Source organism: Nilaparvata lugens, chromosome 1 (genome assembly GCF_014356525.2).
Source record: "Nilaparvata lugens isolate BPH chromosome 1, ASM1435652v1, whole genome shotgun sequence".
Classification (NCBI taxonomy): domain Eukaryota; kingdom Metazoa; phylum Arthropoda; class Insecta; order Hemiptera; family Delphacidae; genus Nilaparvata; species Nilaparvata lugens.
Window position 1 is genome coordinate 63,751,761 of NC_052504.1, and position 16,432 is coordinate 63,768,192.

Here is a 16,432-nt window from a genome sequence, read left to right on the forward strand (position 1 = left end):
GCTACAAATTTGTACCTTTAAACTGCATTTTTTTAAAATAACATTTAAAACAAAGAACACTATTAAATACCTTTGAATCTTTTGAACAGTTTTCAATACTGCTTTAAATTTTGAATTTAAAATTCCAATAATTTTAAATTCTCCTAGGTCTATTTTACATTTTAAATTAAAGATTGTAAAGTCTGTGGATTTTCATAGGAAACCAATGTTTAACAGATGCATTCAAAACGTGAATTCCATTATAGATACTTATCAAATCATTCTTAAAATTGCGCTAATCTTAATGTAACAGTGAGGAATGTTGACTTTTAGTAATAAGGAATTATTGATTTGTTGAATGATTCTAATGAACGATTTTGTACAATAACATATTGATTTTATTCAACCTCAACTCTTAAATAGCCTTTATTAATGAAATATTCTATTTATTTAGACTTGTTTGGAAATTTAGTGTGTAACCATTTATGATTTACATAGACATCCCTTCTATAAGCTAATAGGGTGAGAAGTATGTATTTATTAACAATACTTGTAATCTTCAAAATTTATCATTTTTGCATTCTTGTGAAAGTGTCAATCAGACATTTTTAATCATAGATAGGCCTATATAATTTCTCAACTAGTGATTAAATTTGCTTATTCTTCTCTTAATCCATTTAGGTGTTCTCCTATCACCAATCCAAATTGACTATGATTTCATTACTAATATTAGTCCGAATGCAATAGCAATAGAATTTTATTTTTTATTATTCAATTGCTTATCATGTTGAATCTCTGTGTTAAATATTTAAGTTTACCACTTCACTATACTATGAAAAATTTAAAGCAATTACAGAAGTTTTGGACACTTGATAATGGTATAATTAAATGAAACCGGCCCTGTCTTCAAAATATTAAGGTACTAGTAATTGTAGAAAAAACGATTACAGAACTTTACTTTTTAAAGATATTCCAGAGTACAAGCACAGTGGGAAGCGATATTAGCTTTGTGGTCACACTGATTTTTTCTTTCTTAAATGAAAACGAAATGATAAACAATAACCTATTTGGTCTTCAAAGTGGTAGAAGTAGACTTTTATACCCTCAACCTGCCTATTACATGGGAAACCATAGTTGGCTAGGAATTTTTCCTCCTTTATTTTCCTTTTCAGCACACCCCACCATGAAGCCTTTTTTGTATTTTATTAGAAACTTGTTTTTGATTGTGTTTTTTGTGTTTCGATTTCTTTTATGTATTTTGTGTTGAATTGAATAGAATTATTCATTTATTGATTTTGATTTTATTATACAAGTTATGTACGGTACGGTAACTATTTTGAAGCTGATATAACAACTCAAAAATGGAGGAATTAGTATTTCACTGCTATCGCCTTATAAAATCAGTATCATCTTTCCAACAAAACGAATAAAATTTTGTAGATAACTTTCCCTCGGCATCTAAAGGTCTAAAGATTATTCATTTATCAACTATCATCAACTTAACTATTGTTGACTTTCTCAGCCAGTCTAGTTTGACGTCGTAACACTGTGATAAGACTCGATGTGATGGGAATTTTTCAAAGTACACCAGTTATCACAATACAATCGAACTCGGACACTAAACCAGTGTAAAGTGCTAGTTCGATCACTACCTACTTATTATTCTACAGTCAACTTCACAATGAAAAGTTTAACAACTCTGGTTCGTAAAGCTTCAATAAGGCCTAACAATATACCATAAGTGAAAACTTTCAAAGAGTATTTTCATCTTCAAATGCTGAAAATAGTGAGTTATTCTATAATCTACTTGTGTTCTATAATTTGTGTTCTCACACTCCTTAATAAGATAATATTATCATGAACTGTGAATAAATTATGATAATGCATTGAGGTTAAGAGCCTTTCATAAAGGTTAAAAGTAGCTGGCTATTACAATAATTGACGAATCTATTTAAGTTACAAGAACTAAACAACGACACTCTGGATGATATTTTATACTAACTATAGTATATTAAATCATTATCAACTATGAGAAACATTTCATTATCAGAAATAACATTTATTTTCAATTCTCCTGACATGCTCTTTTTCACTTGTTTTAGTATATTCATGTAGTTTGATAGGTTGTTGCTTTTCCCAATAATAATTCTATAAAAATTAGGTTGGGAATAATAAATTATGAAATCATTGTTGCTTTGGAAAAACTAGGTTATTCATATTATTTGGGAATTTGTGAATTCGCTTCTTATTCTTATAGTTCACTCAATTTGAATTTATTTGAACTGTTCATAAACTTGAACTCACGTTTTGAAATACTATATTTTCCTAATCGATTTTGTGTTTCAAAAGCATGTTCTCTGCAAAAACGATGTTATTAGGCCTACGATCTTTGAATATATCACTTGAGTAGAGAATACTGTGAATATTTTACTCAGCTTTTGAACAACACAGTTCAAAATATTTGTAGGCCTATGGAAAAGAGGTGAGTATAAAATCTCATCACTATTATATTCATTGCTCCAGTATAACTTGATATTTCAACATTTAATAGTACAAACCAATTTTTCTATTTGAATTTTTTTAAGAATAAAATTTAAATTATTTTTGGTAATGATGTCCACTATAATGAGTCTAAAATTAGTGCCTACTATATTGGGATTTTAATCTAAGATAATTAAAAGATAAATAATGTACAAATAAATCTAATTTAATAATCTGTTAGAGTTAGATCAGATTATTGAGAAGTGGCGATGGCACAGACGTGGCGGTTGCGTGGCGCTGACTTTTTCCAATCCTATACAAACATATAGCGTGAATGGCACGCTACTTCTCTTTACATTGATCCATAATAATATGTTTATATAGGAGTGGCGTGGAAGTGACAAAAAGGCAATGCCACACCACTGTCACCACATGTGTGAATAATTGGGCGTAAAACAAAATAAGAGGAACAAGATTTTAAAATTCCCAAAACTTAGGTAGTTGCTTTACAAGAAAATCTACATTTACCGTACCGCTAAAAATAATTGAATAACACCTTTCACAAAATATCAATAATTATGGCAATAATTTGTTGATTCTAATTAAAAATGATACAGTTTCCAACTTTTGAGGTGAAGTAATTACTTCAGGAAATCGCTCAAAATAGGAAATATTCTCTCTTTAGAATGTTTGTATACAATCCTTCATTCATTTTCTTTTTATTCAGTATTCTTTTGCTTTTTGTTCCAAAGTATGTATTTCCATTGCAGGTGCAAAAAAAACAAACAATATGAATATGTTCCAGGCTATCGGCAGTGCTTTGGATCAAACCCTCAAATCAAACCCTAATTCAGGTATGAGCACTCTGTCTAAATTATATAATATGGATATTTCCAATCATATCTTTGAAACTGATGATACCAAAGTAATAATAGTAAAAATGTCAATTGTTGTGTAATAACTTAACACTGAATTTTCCCATTGCTGCCCGAATAATCGTTGAATTTATAAATCAATTTACGATTCAACCTTTTTTTTTAAGTGGTAAAGCATTCCAGAACTTTCAAGTATCTATAATAAAGCTACGAAAGAGTGGAAGATATTTATAAAAATTCTAGAAGTGTATCTGAGTATACTATGTAATTTGAAAATATACCAACAGTTTGATTTATTTTGGGTTACGGTATACATGATCTCAATATGGAGCGGTGACTGGTTTTATGCTATATTTAATGTAGGCTAGCCTATAAAACATTCTGACTTTCTTTTGTGCTGTTTGATTGGCTGACAATAAATTATTTATCTTTTTTACTACTTCAGAATTGCTCTTATAGTATTTCATTATATGATTTTTTGCTATTTTGTAGCTAATTCAAATAAATAAACAATACAATAATTATTACAAACATACGTTATATGGTAGTTATTAGTTAGTTATTACTAGTCAATTATAAGTCAGATACCGCAAGCAAATCAATAATTACAAAATAATAATAATTAATGTATCGAAATCTCTCTTGACCCCAACCAAGAATTTAATCCCCAGTACTTCGAATGTGAAAGTAATTCAAATCAAACAAATTTGACTACAAAAATCGGTGCATTTTGCGATGTAGTTCAGTAATTGAAATCTCAATTTCCTTAAAATGCAATTTTGCTCAAAGAATTATAAGAATCTAATAAGTGATAAGCTACCTACAACAATAATTTTGGTATTATTTTTATTGCAACACTCACATTCCATTGTTCTCTAATTATCATAGTTTTCAAATGTTTTTTTTTTAGTGGTATTTGGGGAAGATGTTGCATTTGGAGGTGTATTCCGTTGTTCAATGGGGCTGCAAGAGAAATATGGCAGACAAAGAGTGTTCAATACACCTCTTTGTGAGCAAGGAATTGCAGGTTTCGGGATAGGCTTGGCAGTAACTGGAACAACAGCCATAGCTGAAATCCAATTCGCAGACTACATGTTCCCTGCATTTGACCAGGTATTCTTGCTAGCTTCTGGCTGAACAGTGAATTCTGAGGATTCTCAGATCCTCCAAATATGTCAGAGTCTTCAGGAGGGTTCAATGTGTATAAATTTTAAACTAAATCAATTTATTATTTTATCATTAAAACTTTCACGATCAATCAATTTCTTCAAATTTCTCTCCTCTCATACTTGATAACTTTTCAAAATCCAACGTTTAAACTTCTGTATTAATAATTTTTGTTGTAATACGTTTTTCTATTAGTTTTATTATAATTTTAAACTTTTCTAATGAATGCATGATTGTTCATTATGTGAGATAATTATATATTAGATGTTTTTATTATCGTTGCTAACTTACTTTTTTCAATAATAATCAATTTTGTGTCAACTATTTCAACAGTTTCCAATGTAAAGTCTCTCATACAAGAATGCTCCTATAATTCATTCAACAGAACGAAATAGACTTGTAATTAATTTTCTCTAGTGTTTCACCAAGCTGCTGGATAAAATAACTAATCTTTACTCATCAGAAACAAATCCTTTTATTACTATGAAAAGTAGCATCGTAAATGAATGACTTTGTGTTGAATTACTTTTTAGGGCTTTTACTGAATACAGTAATTGAACAGTGCTTCTCTGAAACTGTGTGGTTCCACATTCTTCTGAGTTATTTTGAACTATGTATGTACTACTGTTAATTTATTTGTTGATGTTAATAACAACTAAAAAATGATATTTCTATTGCAGATAATGAATGAGGCAGCGAAATACAGATACAGGAGCGGCAACGAATTTAATTGCGGCAAGTTGACAATCAGAGCTCCGTGTGGTGCGGTGGGGCACGGCGCTCTTTATCACTCGCAGAGTCCAGAGGCATACTTCTCTCACACACCTGGCCTTAAAGTAAGGTCAATTACACATTATAAAGAGTGTTCCTCAAAGAACTACAGTACTATACAGTTTTAAAGCTGCTTTTAGTACTCAACGACGGAATAAGCTAAAATTGTCTTTAGGAAAAATGCTAATATCCTTTGGTTTTTATGTAATTCGATATTTTCCATACAATGTGAGTGGATCTACATTTCCAACTTGAACCTTGAAGTGGCAGACTTCATGTTAAGTCTTCAATATATCTTTTGAACCAATAAGATAGGCCTTTAATTTATGAACTATAACTATAATGAAAGATTGGTAAACATCATATAGGCCTATATAAAATCATACACAAATGATTAAACTATAACTATAATGAAACATTGGTAAACATCATATAGGCCTACAGAAATCATATAGGCCTATATGAAACATTGAACTAGGTATACGTTTCATGTACTGACGAGGTTATTTAGTTATGTTTAAAGATGGAAGAGGTTAACTTTGAATGAATAATTTGCTTTTATTAACATATCCAACTACACAAAGAAAAATTACAATTATAAACGCTAGCATTAGATCCTTGGTCAGTGATCATCAGGGTAAGGTTTGTAGAGCTAATTTTACAAAAAAATATTATTCCAGATACGCTTTTTTCTTCAATGAATTCCAGTGTTCATTTGACATTTATCAACTCACTATACACTAGTAGCTCTGTAAACAGTAAACCTCGCGCAGTTATAAACCGCATCCTCCTCTTATACTATCCATCAGAGTAAATCCTGTCTGTATGTCGTGTCGGCGAGATATCGGTGTGAAAACGGCTAATGGCTGTTGGGTTTGGTGTATCAAAAATGCTAACATCAAAAGCTAATCTCCTTCAAGACATACTGGCAACAGGACAGCCCGAGTTCAAAGCAGAGAAAGTTCGAGAGACAATACTATGTTATTTTTGACCGAGCGAAGTGAGGTCTAAGTTTCAAGTCGACGGTTTGACATTTCTCCTTATGTTTAAATGTTTATATGTTGCGCATTTACGGCGAAACGCGGTAATAGATTTTCATCAAATTTGACAGCTATGTCGACGTATATTGCGCGTCGACGTATGTACAAGGTTTTTGGAAATTTTGCATTTCAAGGATAATATAAAATGAAAAAGGAGCCTCCTTCATACGCCAATATTAGAGTAAAAATCAGACTATAGAATTATTCATCATAAATCAGCTGACAAGTGATTACACAGATGTGTGGAGAAGCCAGCCTATTGCTGTATTTCCATAAGGTCTGACAGAATCCAAAGTCAGGGCAGTGGACTGTGAATGATAGTTGGTATTAATACCTACAAATAAATTTCTGAATTCTGTGCATAAAAATACTGATAGCTTGAAGTGTGGTAAGTACGCCAATAAAAGACAAAATGAGTCAACAAGATGAGATTTAATATTAATAAAATAATAGGCAGATGGCCACATACAAAAACAAGTGTAAGTAGATTAAATTGAATAAAAACTTTAGATTAATTTTATTACAACATGTAATAAAGCCGTTAGAAAATACAAAATTTAAATGAATCTAGGTCAATGACACTAATGACCATTGAAGCCTAACAATAATTGATAAGGTACTGTCAATGATACCTGAATTGAGAATAGAAAATTTAAGTGATACAATAATAAAGTTACTGCTGAAAAATTCAATCTTAATGATTTTAAAAAGGAATAATAACAAATGACAATGATATGTAGATAATGTTCTATATGTAGAAATGGTTAAATGTTGATTGACACTAATACAAAATCTTAGAATAATTGAATGTCTCGGTCGACATTAACACAAGTAAATAAGTTCAGAAATGAAGATGCCTTGGTCGACATTAACACAAGTAAGTAAGTTCAGAAATGAAAATGCCTTGGTCGACATTAACATAAATAATTTCAGAAATGAAAATGCCTTGGTCGACATTAACATAAATAAGTTCAGAAATGAAAATGCCTTGGTCGACATTAACACAAGTAAGTAAGTTCAGAAATGAAAATGCCTTGGTCGACATTAACATAAATAAGTTCCAAAATCAATGTCATACACATTGAAATAGGCGTCGGTGGCCTTGAGATATCACTTATGAGCTAAGGGTAGCTGTCAAATACAATGAAATAATTGTTAATGTTGAATATAGGCGACATAGGCCTTCAATGAATTGAATGTCAAGTTAGACATCAATTGAACAATTAATAGGCGTCGATGGCCTTAAAATATCACTTGTAAGCCAAGGGTAGCTGTCAAATACAATGAACTAGTTTTTCATGTTGAGTACATTAATATAGGCGACATGGGCCTTCAATGATTTGAATGTCAAGTTAGACATCAATAGAACAATTAATAGGCGTCAGTGGCCTTAAAATAACACTTGTAAGCCAAGGGTAGCTATCAACGAAATTAAATGTCTTGGTCGACATTAATACACTTGTAAAGCCAAGGGTAGCTATCAAAATTGAATGAAATACATATTATAACCTTGACATAACGTAGGACAGTGCTCTCAATGAGACATCACTGTAACATATTGAATTCATGTACATAGGCTCGATTGCCGAAAGTATGGACAATTAAATGTTTTTAATTGCCGTAAAAGTTGAATGATAGCCACAAAAATCATATGAATGCACATTAAAATGTTTGAATTAGAAATAGAGAACAATGTGGTCCAGTATTGACACACTGTAGTATTTTTATGAACAGTTATGCAATACATGCGTAAATGAAAGTTGATTAGAATGATTTACATAACCTGAATAAAATTTTGAAGAAGAGATGCAGCCAGGCAGACAGGCAAGGAATCCAAAGTACCCCAAGGAACAGGACATCAGCAAGCGACGATATGATGGCCATGCAATGACGAGAATGGAAGCATCCAACACAGTAGGCAATTCCCCCAGTGGGAATGTGAGCAGGAGCATGTAGAATTCCAAACAAATAATCCGAATTTCAAGTTGTGGAATTTTTAGATTGATTTCCAAACGGTAGAGATGATGAAATTGAAAGTTTGAGTTTCAAGAGGTGAAGCCAGTTGTTAGAGAATGGCGATAGACACCAACACGAGATTGTGAGATCTTGACAAAGTTTATCAGCGTAAATATATGAAGAAATTGATGAATAATTGAATCACAATTGAAGAATAGATTTAACGAATTAATTTGAAGGAATAATTCACTTTTAAAATGTTCCATAAACCAGATGAATTTGGATGAAGAGAAGGTACACCGAAGCGGTGTGCACTCACCAACGAGAAACCATTGAAAGACAAGAGGATAGCCCGACGCGCTAGCAACAAGGAAGAAGCCGGAAACGCTAGACACGAAAGCTGACGTTTTCGAACGTTTGATGAAAAAGTAGCAAATATCTAGAAAGTAAGATGCCTAAAAGACAAAATAAATTCCAAAAAATTGAATAATACAAATGTTGAAATTGAAACGACGAATAATACGACGAATAATATTAGAAAACAAACTTGCTTATGACAGTGACGTGGAACCGTGACTGTGACGTCACCGGACAGCGCAGACGACAAAATGATGACATGACGTCTACATAGTAACGGAACGAGTAACGAAGTGGAACCGTTCCAATAAATGCTTTGTCAGATTTTACAGGTCTATAGTTTCAATCAGGTACTTGTGGATGAGAATACTGTGTGAGGTCTACTGTTCACAGAACTACTAGTAGTTATTAATTGCATGCGTTATTGCAAGCAATCAATAGTTCATTTTTAATAGTGCATAAAAATTGCATTCAATGATGCATGCAATTTTTTTAGTCTACACAGCAAATGATTTTTTACCAAGTTAGATTGAGATATTGAATTGCATGCGTCATGGCATGCATTTATAATCAATTCGACAGCTGATTTATGATTATTAATTCTATAGTCTGTGTTTTACTCTAATATTGGCGTATGAAGGAGGCTCCTTTTTCCTTTTATATTATCCTTGAAATGCAAAATTTCCAAAAACCTTGTATATATGTCGACGCGCAATTTAAAAAGGAACATACCTGTCAAATTTCATGAAAATCTATTACCGCGTTTCGCCGTAAATGCGCAACATATAAACACTTAAACATTAAGAGAAATGCCAAACTGTCGACTTGAATCTTAGACCCCACTTCGCTCGTTCAATTAAGCTCTGAGTTAAAAAAGAGTCTGTATTTCCATACACCAACACAATATACACCTATCTTCAGCCAGTCATCTCCGTCAGGTAGTCCTTCAGTTCTTCCCGTGACAATGCAGCCCTGCCGAAATGCTGCAATCTGAATTCTAAGAGTATGGGTCATGTTCCAATGAAATGCGTGACATCCTCCTTCTTCTTCCTATTGCACAATGAACAGAGCCTGTTCCCATTAAATGAGTATTCATTGAGGCGGATCAATTCATTTCTTGCCTTGAAAACCACTTGATGCATTGAAAGCTAACATTTTGAGAAATGCAATCACTCCAGTGATTGAGCTCTCGACGAATGGTGTACTGCTGGCTCATGGCGACCTGCTGTGTCTGTTCGTGTCGTAGCTCATTTCCAATCCTCACTTTTTATCATCTTGCTGATGTTCAAACTACCTGCGATCTCCTTCAGTGGGACGCTAAATAAGACCTCCATCTTTCACCAGACATCTTATAGAAATAGTCTTTTTTTAAATAATCAATTTCAGCACACATGGATATCTTCCCTCCTGCAGATTCAAACATCGTTTAGCATACTGAAGGAGTAGCCTTACTGTATGCAGAAAGATTATTGGCCCAACTCCGGTCTCCAGAAGCAAAACATTAATTTGGGATGGGAAGAAAGAAGAGAGAAAATTAATAAGGATTAGGAAAAAAAGGTTTCTGACACTGCTGACTACGAAATTTGAGAGAGATTGCCCAACTTCAATGAGATAAGCAGACCCGATAAGCCGGTCAGTAAATAGAATGAAACTGTTCATCAATTCAACCTTAAAAAAACTGCAACTATGCATTCATACCAATATTCACCACATTTGAAGGATCCAGTCGTTTCGCCTGAGAGATCAATTGTAGCTTCACAAATGCACTGTTCAAATTCACGAAAATATTTTCAAATACCGTATTCAAAATCCGAAAAAAACACAGAGCTTAACAAGACTCAACCTATCACGGCAGAATCCTCTGCCTATCCTCAAGAGGTTAATTTTTATTTTTATATATTTTTTATCATGATATATTGATGTATTGATATATATTCTAAAAGAAGTCATTCAATAGTCTGAAATGCATTCGAACTTTAGAAATTAGGATGAGTCAACACACACTGCTATATTATGTTTTGTTCAAACTGTACGTATCTTTGAATTCATTTGAAGCAGGTAATTAACACTTATATTCTTTTTGTTTTTCAGAAAAAACGACTAGCAAACAGATATTTTACAATAAATGAATTGATCACTCACTGTAACAACGAGATCTTTTGGCAGTTCCGTTCATATCTCGTTGTCACAGTGAGTGATTAATTCATTTATTGTAAAATATCTGACTGCTAGTCGTTTTTTCTAAAAGCAAAAAGTGATTTAATAATAAGCAGTTCGTGATGGAAAACAACATTGAAGAACTTATATGCTCATGCTCAAAATACTTTCTTGAATACCGTATGCCATAAATTCAAATTCCAGTAAACGAATTATTTTATTTTTAAGCATCAGATTAATATATTCGTATGGTCGGGGGGAAAAAACATAGTAGGTACTTTCCTCACTAGTAAAGAGTCATCAAGAAAAATTAAAATTATATGCTTGCCAGTTGAGTAGCTTTGTCAATAAATAAATACATAAATAAATAAAAATAAAGTTACATGAAAACACTATGGACCGGTTTCCGAGCTCAGGATCTATAAGTTCTGGACTTACAGAGTCCAGGACTGAAATAAGCTCTCGGGTCTAAATTGACTTTCTGAGTCACGATTTTATCTTCTAAACTCCAGATTCTATTAAGTTCTCGACTAATCCAAATAATTTTGGTAATCCATGATATCTATTTGGCTTTTTATCTACTCCAAAACAATAACTGAATTGTGTTTGCTCAGTTAAGTCTAGAACATGAATTTAAACCCTACTCCAGTCGAGGGTTAAAATCACGCTGTTCTAAGTCCTGGACTTGACGATTTTTGATAAATCCTTGACTCAGAACTAGGCGAGAATCTAATTCAAGTGCTGGACTTATAAGCCCTTCACTCAGAAAGCGAAATTATAAACTCCAGGGTCTAACATGATCTCTAAACTCCAGAGTCTATTTAAGTCCTCAACTACGTTAACGCTATGACTCGGAAAGCCAATTTTCTGACTCCAGAGTTTAAAGCCAGTTAAAGTCTAGAACTTAGCTAAATCCCGAGCTCGGAAACCGGCCCTATATAAACGTTTAGATTGGCACTTCCAGGTCACTCAGCCACTGGAGAGCATCTGGACTAAGAGTGAGGAGACCTGCAGCATCAGATTTATTCATCCAAAGAATAGTAGCCTACAATAACAGAAGAATCAGTATCATATCATCAAAACATAGTACTTTTACAGACATATATGATTTAACATAATGATAAGGGTCTTTTATATGAATGAATAAAACAAAAAAACGCCTCGAGGCCTAGACTGTTTGGTGTGCATAAATCTTAAAACCAGATTTAAGAACTAGAAGTAGATGGGTGATTTGATGCGACCGACCGGTCTCCAAATATTACAAATTTACTGCTACAATGACATAAAATAGAAGAATCAAAATGGACTTCACAAAATTGAGTAATTATATAAAATTTATAAAATACACTGAACACTAACTTTAGCATATGGAGCTCACCTCTAAATCGATATGGGTGTGATGATGAATGATAAAATTTATTTCACATATAGCAATTCCACGGGAAAACAGATATATACAAATACAAAGTATACGCATATACTAATTCAGTACGTTATATTAGTCTTTATGAATATATATTTGAGAAAGGAAAAAACTTGGTTGAAGAGAATAATACCTGTACATATATGAAAACTATATGCAGATATAATGGCATGGAATATTAATGAATAGCCTACATCAGGTTGAGTAATGTCAGGGATATGAAAAAATATTAGTATCTTTCAATTGAATGAGGTACTCCTCCGCTTCTCTAAGGAATTTTTGTTTATGATCTAATGGTTTTATTGGAATAGGAAGTAAATTATGGGCTGGTTTCCGAACTCGGGATTTAGCTAAGTTCTAGACTTTAACTGGCTTTAAACTCTGGAGTCAGAAAATTGGCTTTCCGAGTCAGAGCGTTAACATAGTTCAGGACTTAAATAGACTCTGGAGTTTAGAGATCATGTTAGACCCTGGAGTTTATAATTTCGCTTTCTGAGTGAAGGGCTTATAAGTCCAGGACTTGAATTAGATTCTCACTTCTTTCCGAGTCAAGGATTTATCAAAAATCGTCAAGTCCAGGACTTGGAACAGCGTGATATTAAACCCTCGACTGGGGTAGGGTTTAAATTCATGTTCTAGACTTAACTGAGCAAACACAATTCAGTTATTGTTTTGGAGTAGATAAAAAGCCAAATAGATATCATGGATTACCAAAATTATTTGGATTAGTCCATCTGAATTCATAATTTATAGTTTTCAAGTTCATTTTGGAATATAAATTGTATCAGAATTATGTGTAAAAAACTAACATCAATTTTACGAATGACATAACCTGAAAATGTTCAAGCGAAATAATACAAGGATTGCCTTGGAATTTATATTCCAATCTGAATGTTATTAATCAATGTCATATTCAACATATTAATAATAATAAATTATCTCCATTTTTTTCAAAACAAATAAGTTTTCAAACTCAATAGCCTAATGAAATGTTTATTCCAAAATCACTGGTTAGGATCAATGATTGTTAGAGCCAATGAGGTGGACTTCTAAACACGTTACTTAGTAGCTCAGAAAATAAAATTGTTACCTTTAAAGGCATCTCGTTTGGGTATGGCGGGTTCACAGTGGACTGTAAGAGCGGTCTCCTCGTTCTGGTAGGCGGCAACACGTACAGATAATCAGGATTCACTTGCACTGGCGATGATGAATACATGGGCCCATGTCGTGGCGAAGAGATTACACAAAGAAGATCCAAATCTAGATATTTAGCGGAGTACTCTAACAAGAACTTTTCCTAACTAGTCGCGGTAGTAGTTTAAATTCAAACAAGCGAAGCGGTAATACATTTATGACTTCTTTAAAAAGAGAAACAACCGTGAAGCGTCAGGGCACCAAGCTTCCTCAAGCAGTTACAAATCGGAAGAGAGCTGGTAAGCAAAAAGGCAGGGGAAAACAGGGAGAACAGTGCCAACTACATATAGAACTAAGCGATCTTAGAGTGGCTGATGGCAGTGGCATGCTAGACGGCCGTGGGTGAGCGCGGTCGATTCAAATGGCTTGGCCCATACATACTCCCCCCCAAAAACGAACAGTTTTTAAATTGGGTGAAGCAGCAACAAACATTGTACATTGCGGCAGGGCGGTTGGCAATAACTAGATGGCGATGGGTCTGCGGTCTTGAATACAGTGAGCGGAGAAGTCCAGAGCGATGTGGTGTGAACACGGGAGCGTGATGTGAAGACAAGCGGGGTGGCACAGCACAAGTTGTGGAATGCGTGGAATGCGCGTAGACATGAACTGTGGTGCGGTCATAGAAATGGAGCGAAGCGTCAACAGAGGTGCGGTCATCAAAACAGTTAAGTGGAGCAAAGCAGCAAACAGCGGTGCGGTCATCAGGATGTTGCAGCAGAGTGGATAACACAAGGCGGCGATAACGAAGCGACGTGGACAGTCACAGGTTATGCGGGTAAAACCAAACTATTTACAATAACATTGTTAGATTGTTCTAAATGAGGCAGTGAGTCGGAGGCCGCAGAAGGCGGAGGCGGCAGAGCGGAGCGGCGGGAGGCGGCAGATCGGAGGCAGCGGGAGGCAGCAACTCAGAGGCGGCAAAAGGCGGAGGCGGCAGAGCGGAGCGGCGGGAGGCGGCAGATCGGAGGCAGCGGGAGGCGGCGAGTCGGAGGCGGCAGAGCGGAGCGGCGGGAGGCGGCAGAGCGGAGCGGCGGGAGGCGGCAGATTTGAAAGGCAGTGCCACAACATACCTTCCTTCAGAGGTGCGATAAGTAGTGGATTGGTACAGTTTCTCACACGACTCTTCTTTGGGCGGTGACTCTTTTCGAATGGGGATGGCATCTTCGGTTTCCCAAAATTTGTTCATGACAGTGTTGAGCTGTGCTTCCTGTGCAAACATAGTGCAAATGAGCTGCATTTCGTTGAGCGGTGTGGGCAAGTCCTCAATATTTAATCTACCACTTAAAACGTAACCAAAGATTGTGGCAAAGGCGGCAGGGTTACCAGGAATAATGAATTTTCTGCGGATATAAAGATGTTGGAGTATAAATCGGCACCAATCAGTAGGTCGATTTCAGCAGGCTCATCAAAATTAGGATCAGCAAGGTTCAGATGCGCAAATGAAAGTGCAGGGGTGAAGTGGAAAGACAGGAAGATTGCCAGCAATTTGATCTAATACAAGAGCTTCGGTAGAAAGAGCAATATCAAATTGAGGTTCGGACAATATTCTTAACTGCACGATGCCTTTGACAGATGTCCTTTTTTCAGAGATTCCATTCAGTTGGATTTGAGCGGGCACAACAACTAAACCCATTGCGGTGGCGGCTCGGGTGGTGATAATGGAGCGCATGGAACCAGAGTCCAACACAGCACGCAACAAGAAGGGTTGATTGTATTGGTTCAGGACTGTAACGACAGCGGTTCCAAGTAAAGCAGATGCATGTACGGCCTTCACCTGAGTGCAGCCACTGAAAGTGTGTGGTATAGAAGATAGAGAACTGTTTGTTACATATTGTGCACTGGAGGAAGGGCTTGAACTTACGGGCGGAGATGCACAACTGTTGACTGGCGGCGAACTAGGAGGCAGATTAGAGCTGATAGCCAGGTTTGGTGCGCTGCTAGAAGGTGCATGATAAGAGCTTACTGGCGGTTGCGGTGGGGCAGCGGCAAAAGTCGGCACAGGTAGCGGGCTGAAACGAGGAGGAGGCGCATGGTGCGCGGCGTTTTGGCTAGAACCGGTATGCGGGCGTCCATATTGATTTGGTGCTTGGTGTGGCTCAGCAAACCGATGTTCAGAGCGTTGTTCTTTAAAAAGTAATGATTGAAGATTATTAGCATTATTGCACAGAAGCGTGATGGTGATTAGAGTGGCAGTTCTTGCAGCAAATCGTTGAGTTGCAATTCGCTTTCAGGTGAGACCCTAGGCAAACAAAGCACCCTTTGTGTTGCTTTACAATTTGATTGCGTTTGGATACTGATTCTCTTTTGAAAATGTCGCATCTATACAATTGATGTCCTTCTGAACAAAGAACACAAATGCCACCACTGATTGGATACCCAGTTTTAGTTGAAGAGAAGGGCTGCTTTCTCTGTTGATAATTACTTGTGCTAGGTTCAGCTTTAACATAAATGGGATCTACATGTTCAATGCTGGCGCTAATTACTTGTTCATATTTGTGGGTTAGTGCGGTCACTTCCAAAGATTTCTCTTGACTAGCCACAAAACTCAATAAACGGTCAAAGGTGGGAACTTGATCATCTGGTACGGATTCTTCAAATTTGGTGCGGACAGAAAGCGGTAATTTGCGAATGCACATCATGGTAATCAAAAAATCAGCTTGGTTCAGGTTCATGTTAAATAGCGATCATTTGGCTGAGTTGAGCTCGATAGAAAATTTTTTCAAAGTTTCAGCCAGAGTAGTAGAAGGAACAAAGGTATCAAATTTATTATATAAACTGTATGCTTGATACCGGATATTGTTGTATCGTTTGTGCAAGCTGTCATAGGCAGCTTTGTAACATTCAGCGGTGTTGGCGTAATTTTGAACCAAGATCAAAGCGTCACCACTTAAATATGAAGTTAGAATATGGTATTTGGCCTCACTGGAATAGTCTTTACTGGTGTGAACAGCAGCATCAAAAACATTTTTGAAAACATTCCATTCATGAGGTTCGCCTGATAATGTAGGTATCTGCAACTGAGGTTTCACAAA

General features: G+C 35.4%; 1 protein-coding gene across 5 annotated transcripts in view; it reads left to right on the plus strand.

Moving 5' to 3' along the window:
* Positions 1-1,493: 1,493 nt before the first annotated feature.
* LOC111055410 (2-oxoisovalerate dehydrogenase subunit beta, mitochondrial) overlaps positions 1,494-16,432 on the plus strand; it is a 34,175-nt gene continuing 19,236 nt past the window's right edge. The window contains exons 1-4 of one of the 5 annotated variants that reach the window (XM_022342601.2): positions 1,494-1,765; positions 3,231-3,314; positions 4,246-4,448; positions 5,183-5,338. In XM_022342601.2, coding sequence (XP_022198293.2) covers positions 3,251-3,314; positions 4,246-4,448; positions 5,183-5,338 — 423 coding nt within the window. In that variant the 5' untranslated portion in view covers positions 1,494-1,765; positions 3,231-3,250. Of the gene's footprint in view, positions 1,766-2,148; positions 2,462-3,230; positions 3,315-4,245; positions 4,449-5,182; positions 5,339-16,432 lie in introns of those variants that run through there. The other 4 variants (XM_022342604.2, XM_022342602.2, XM_022342606.2 and 1 more) reach the window with 4 other exon arrangements.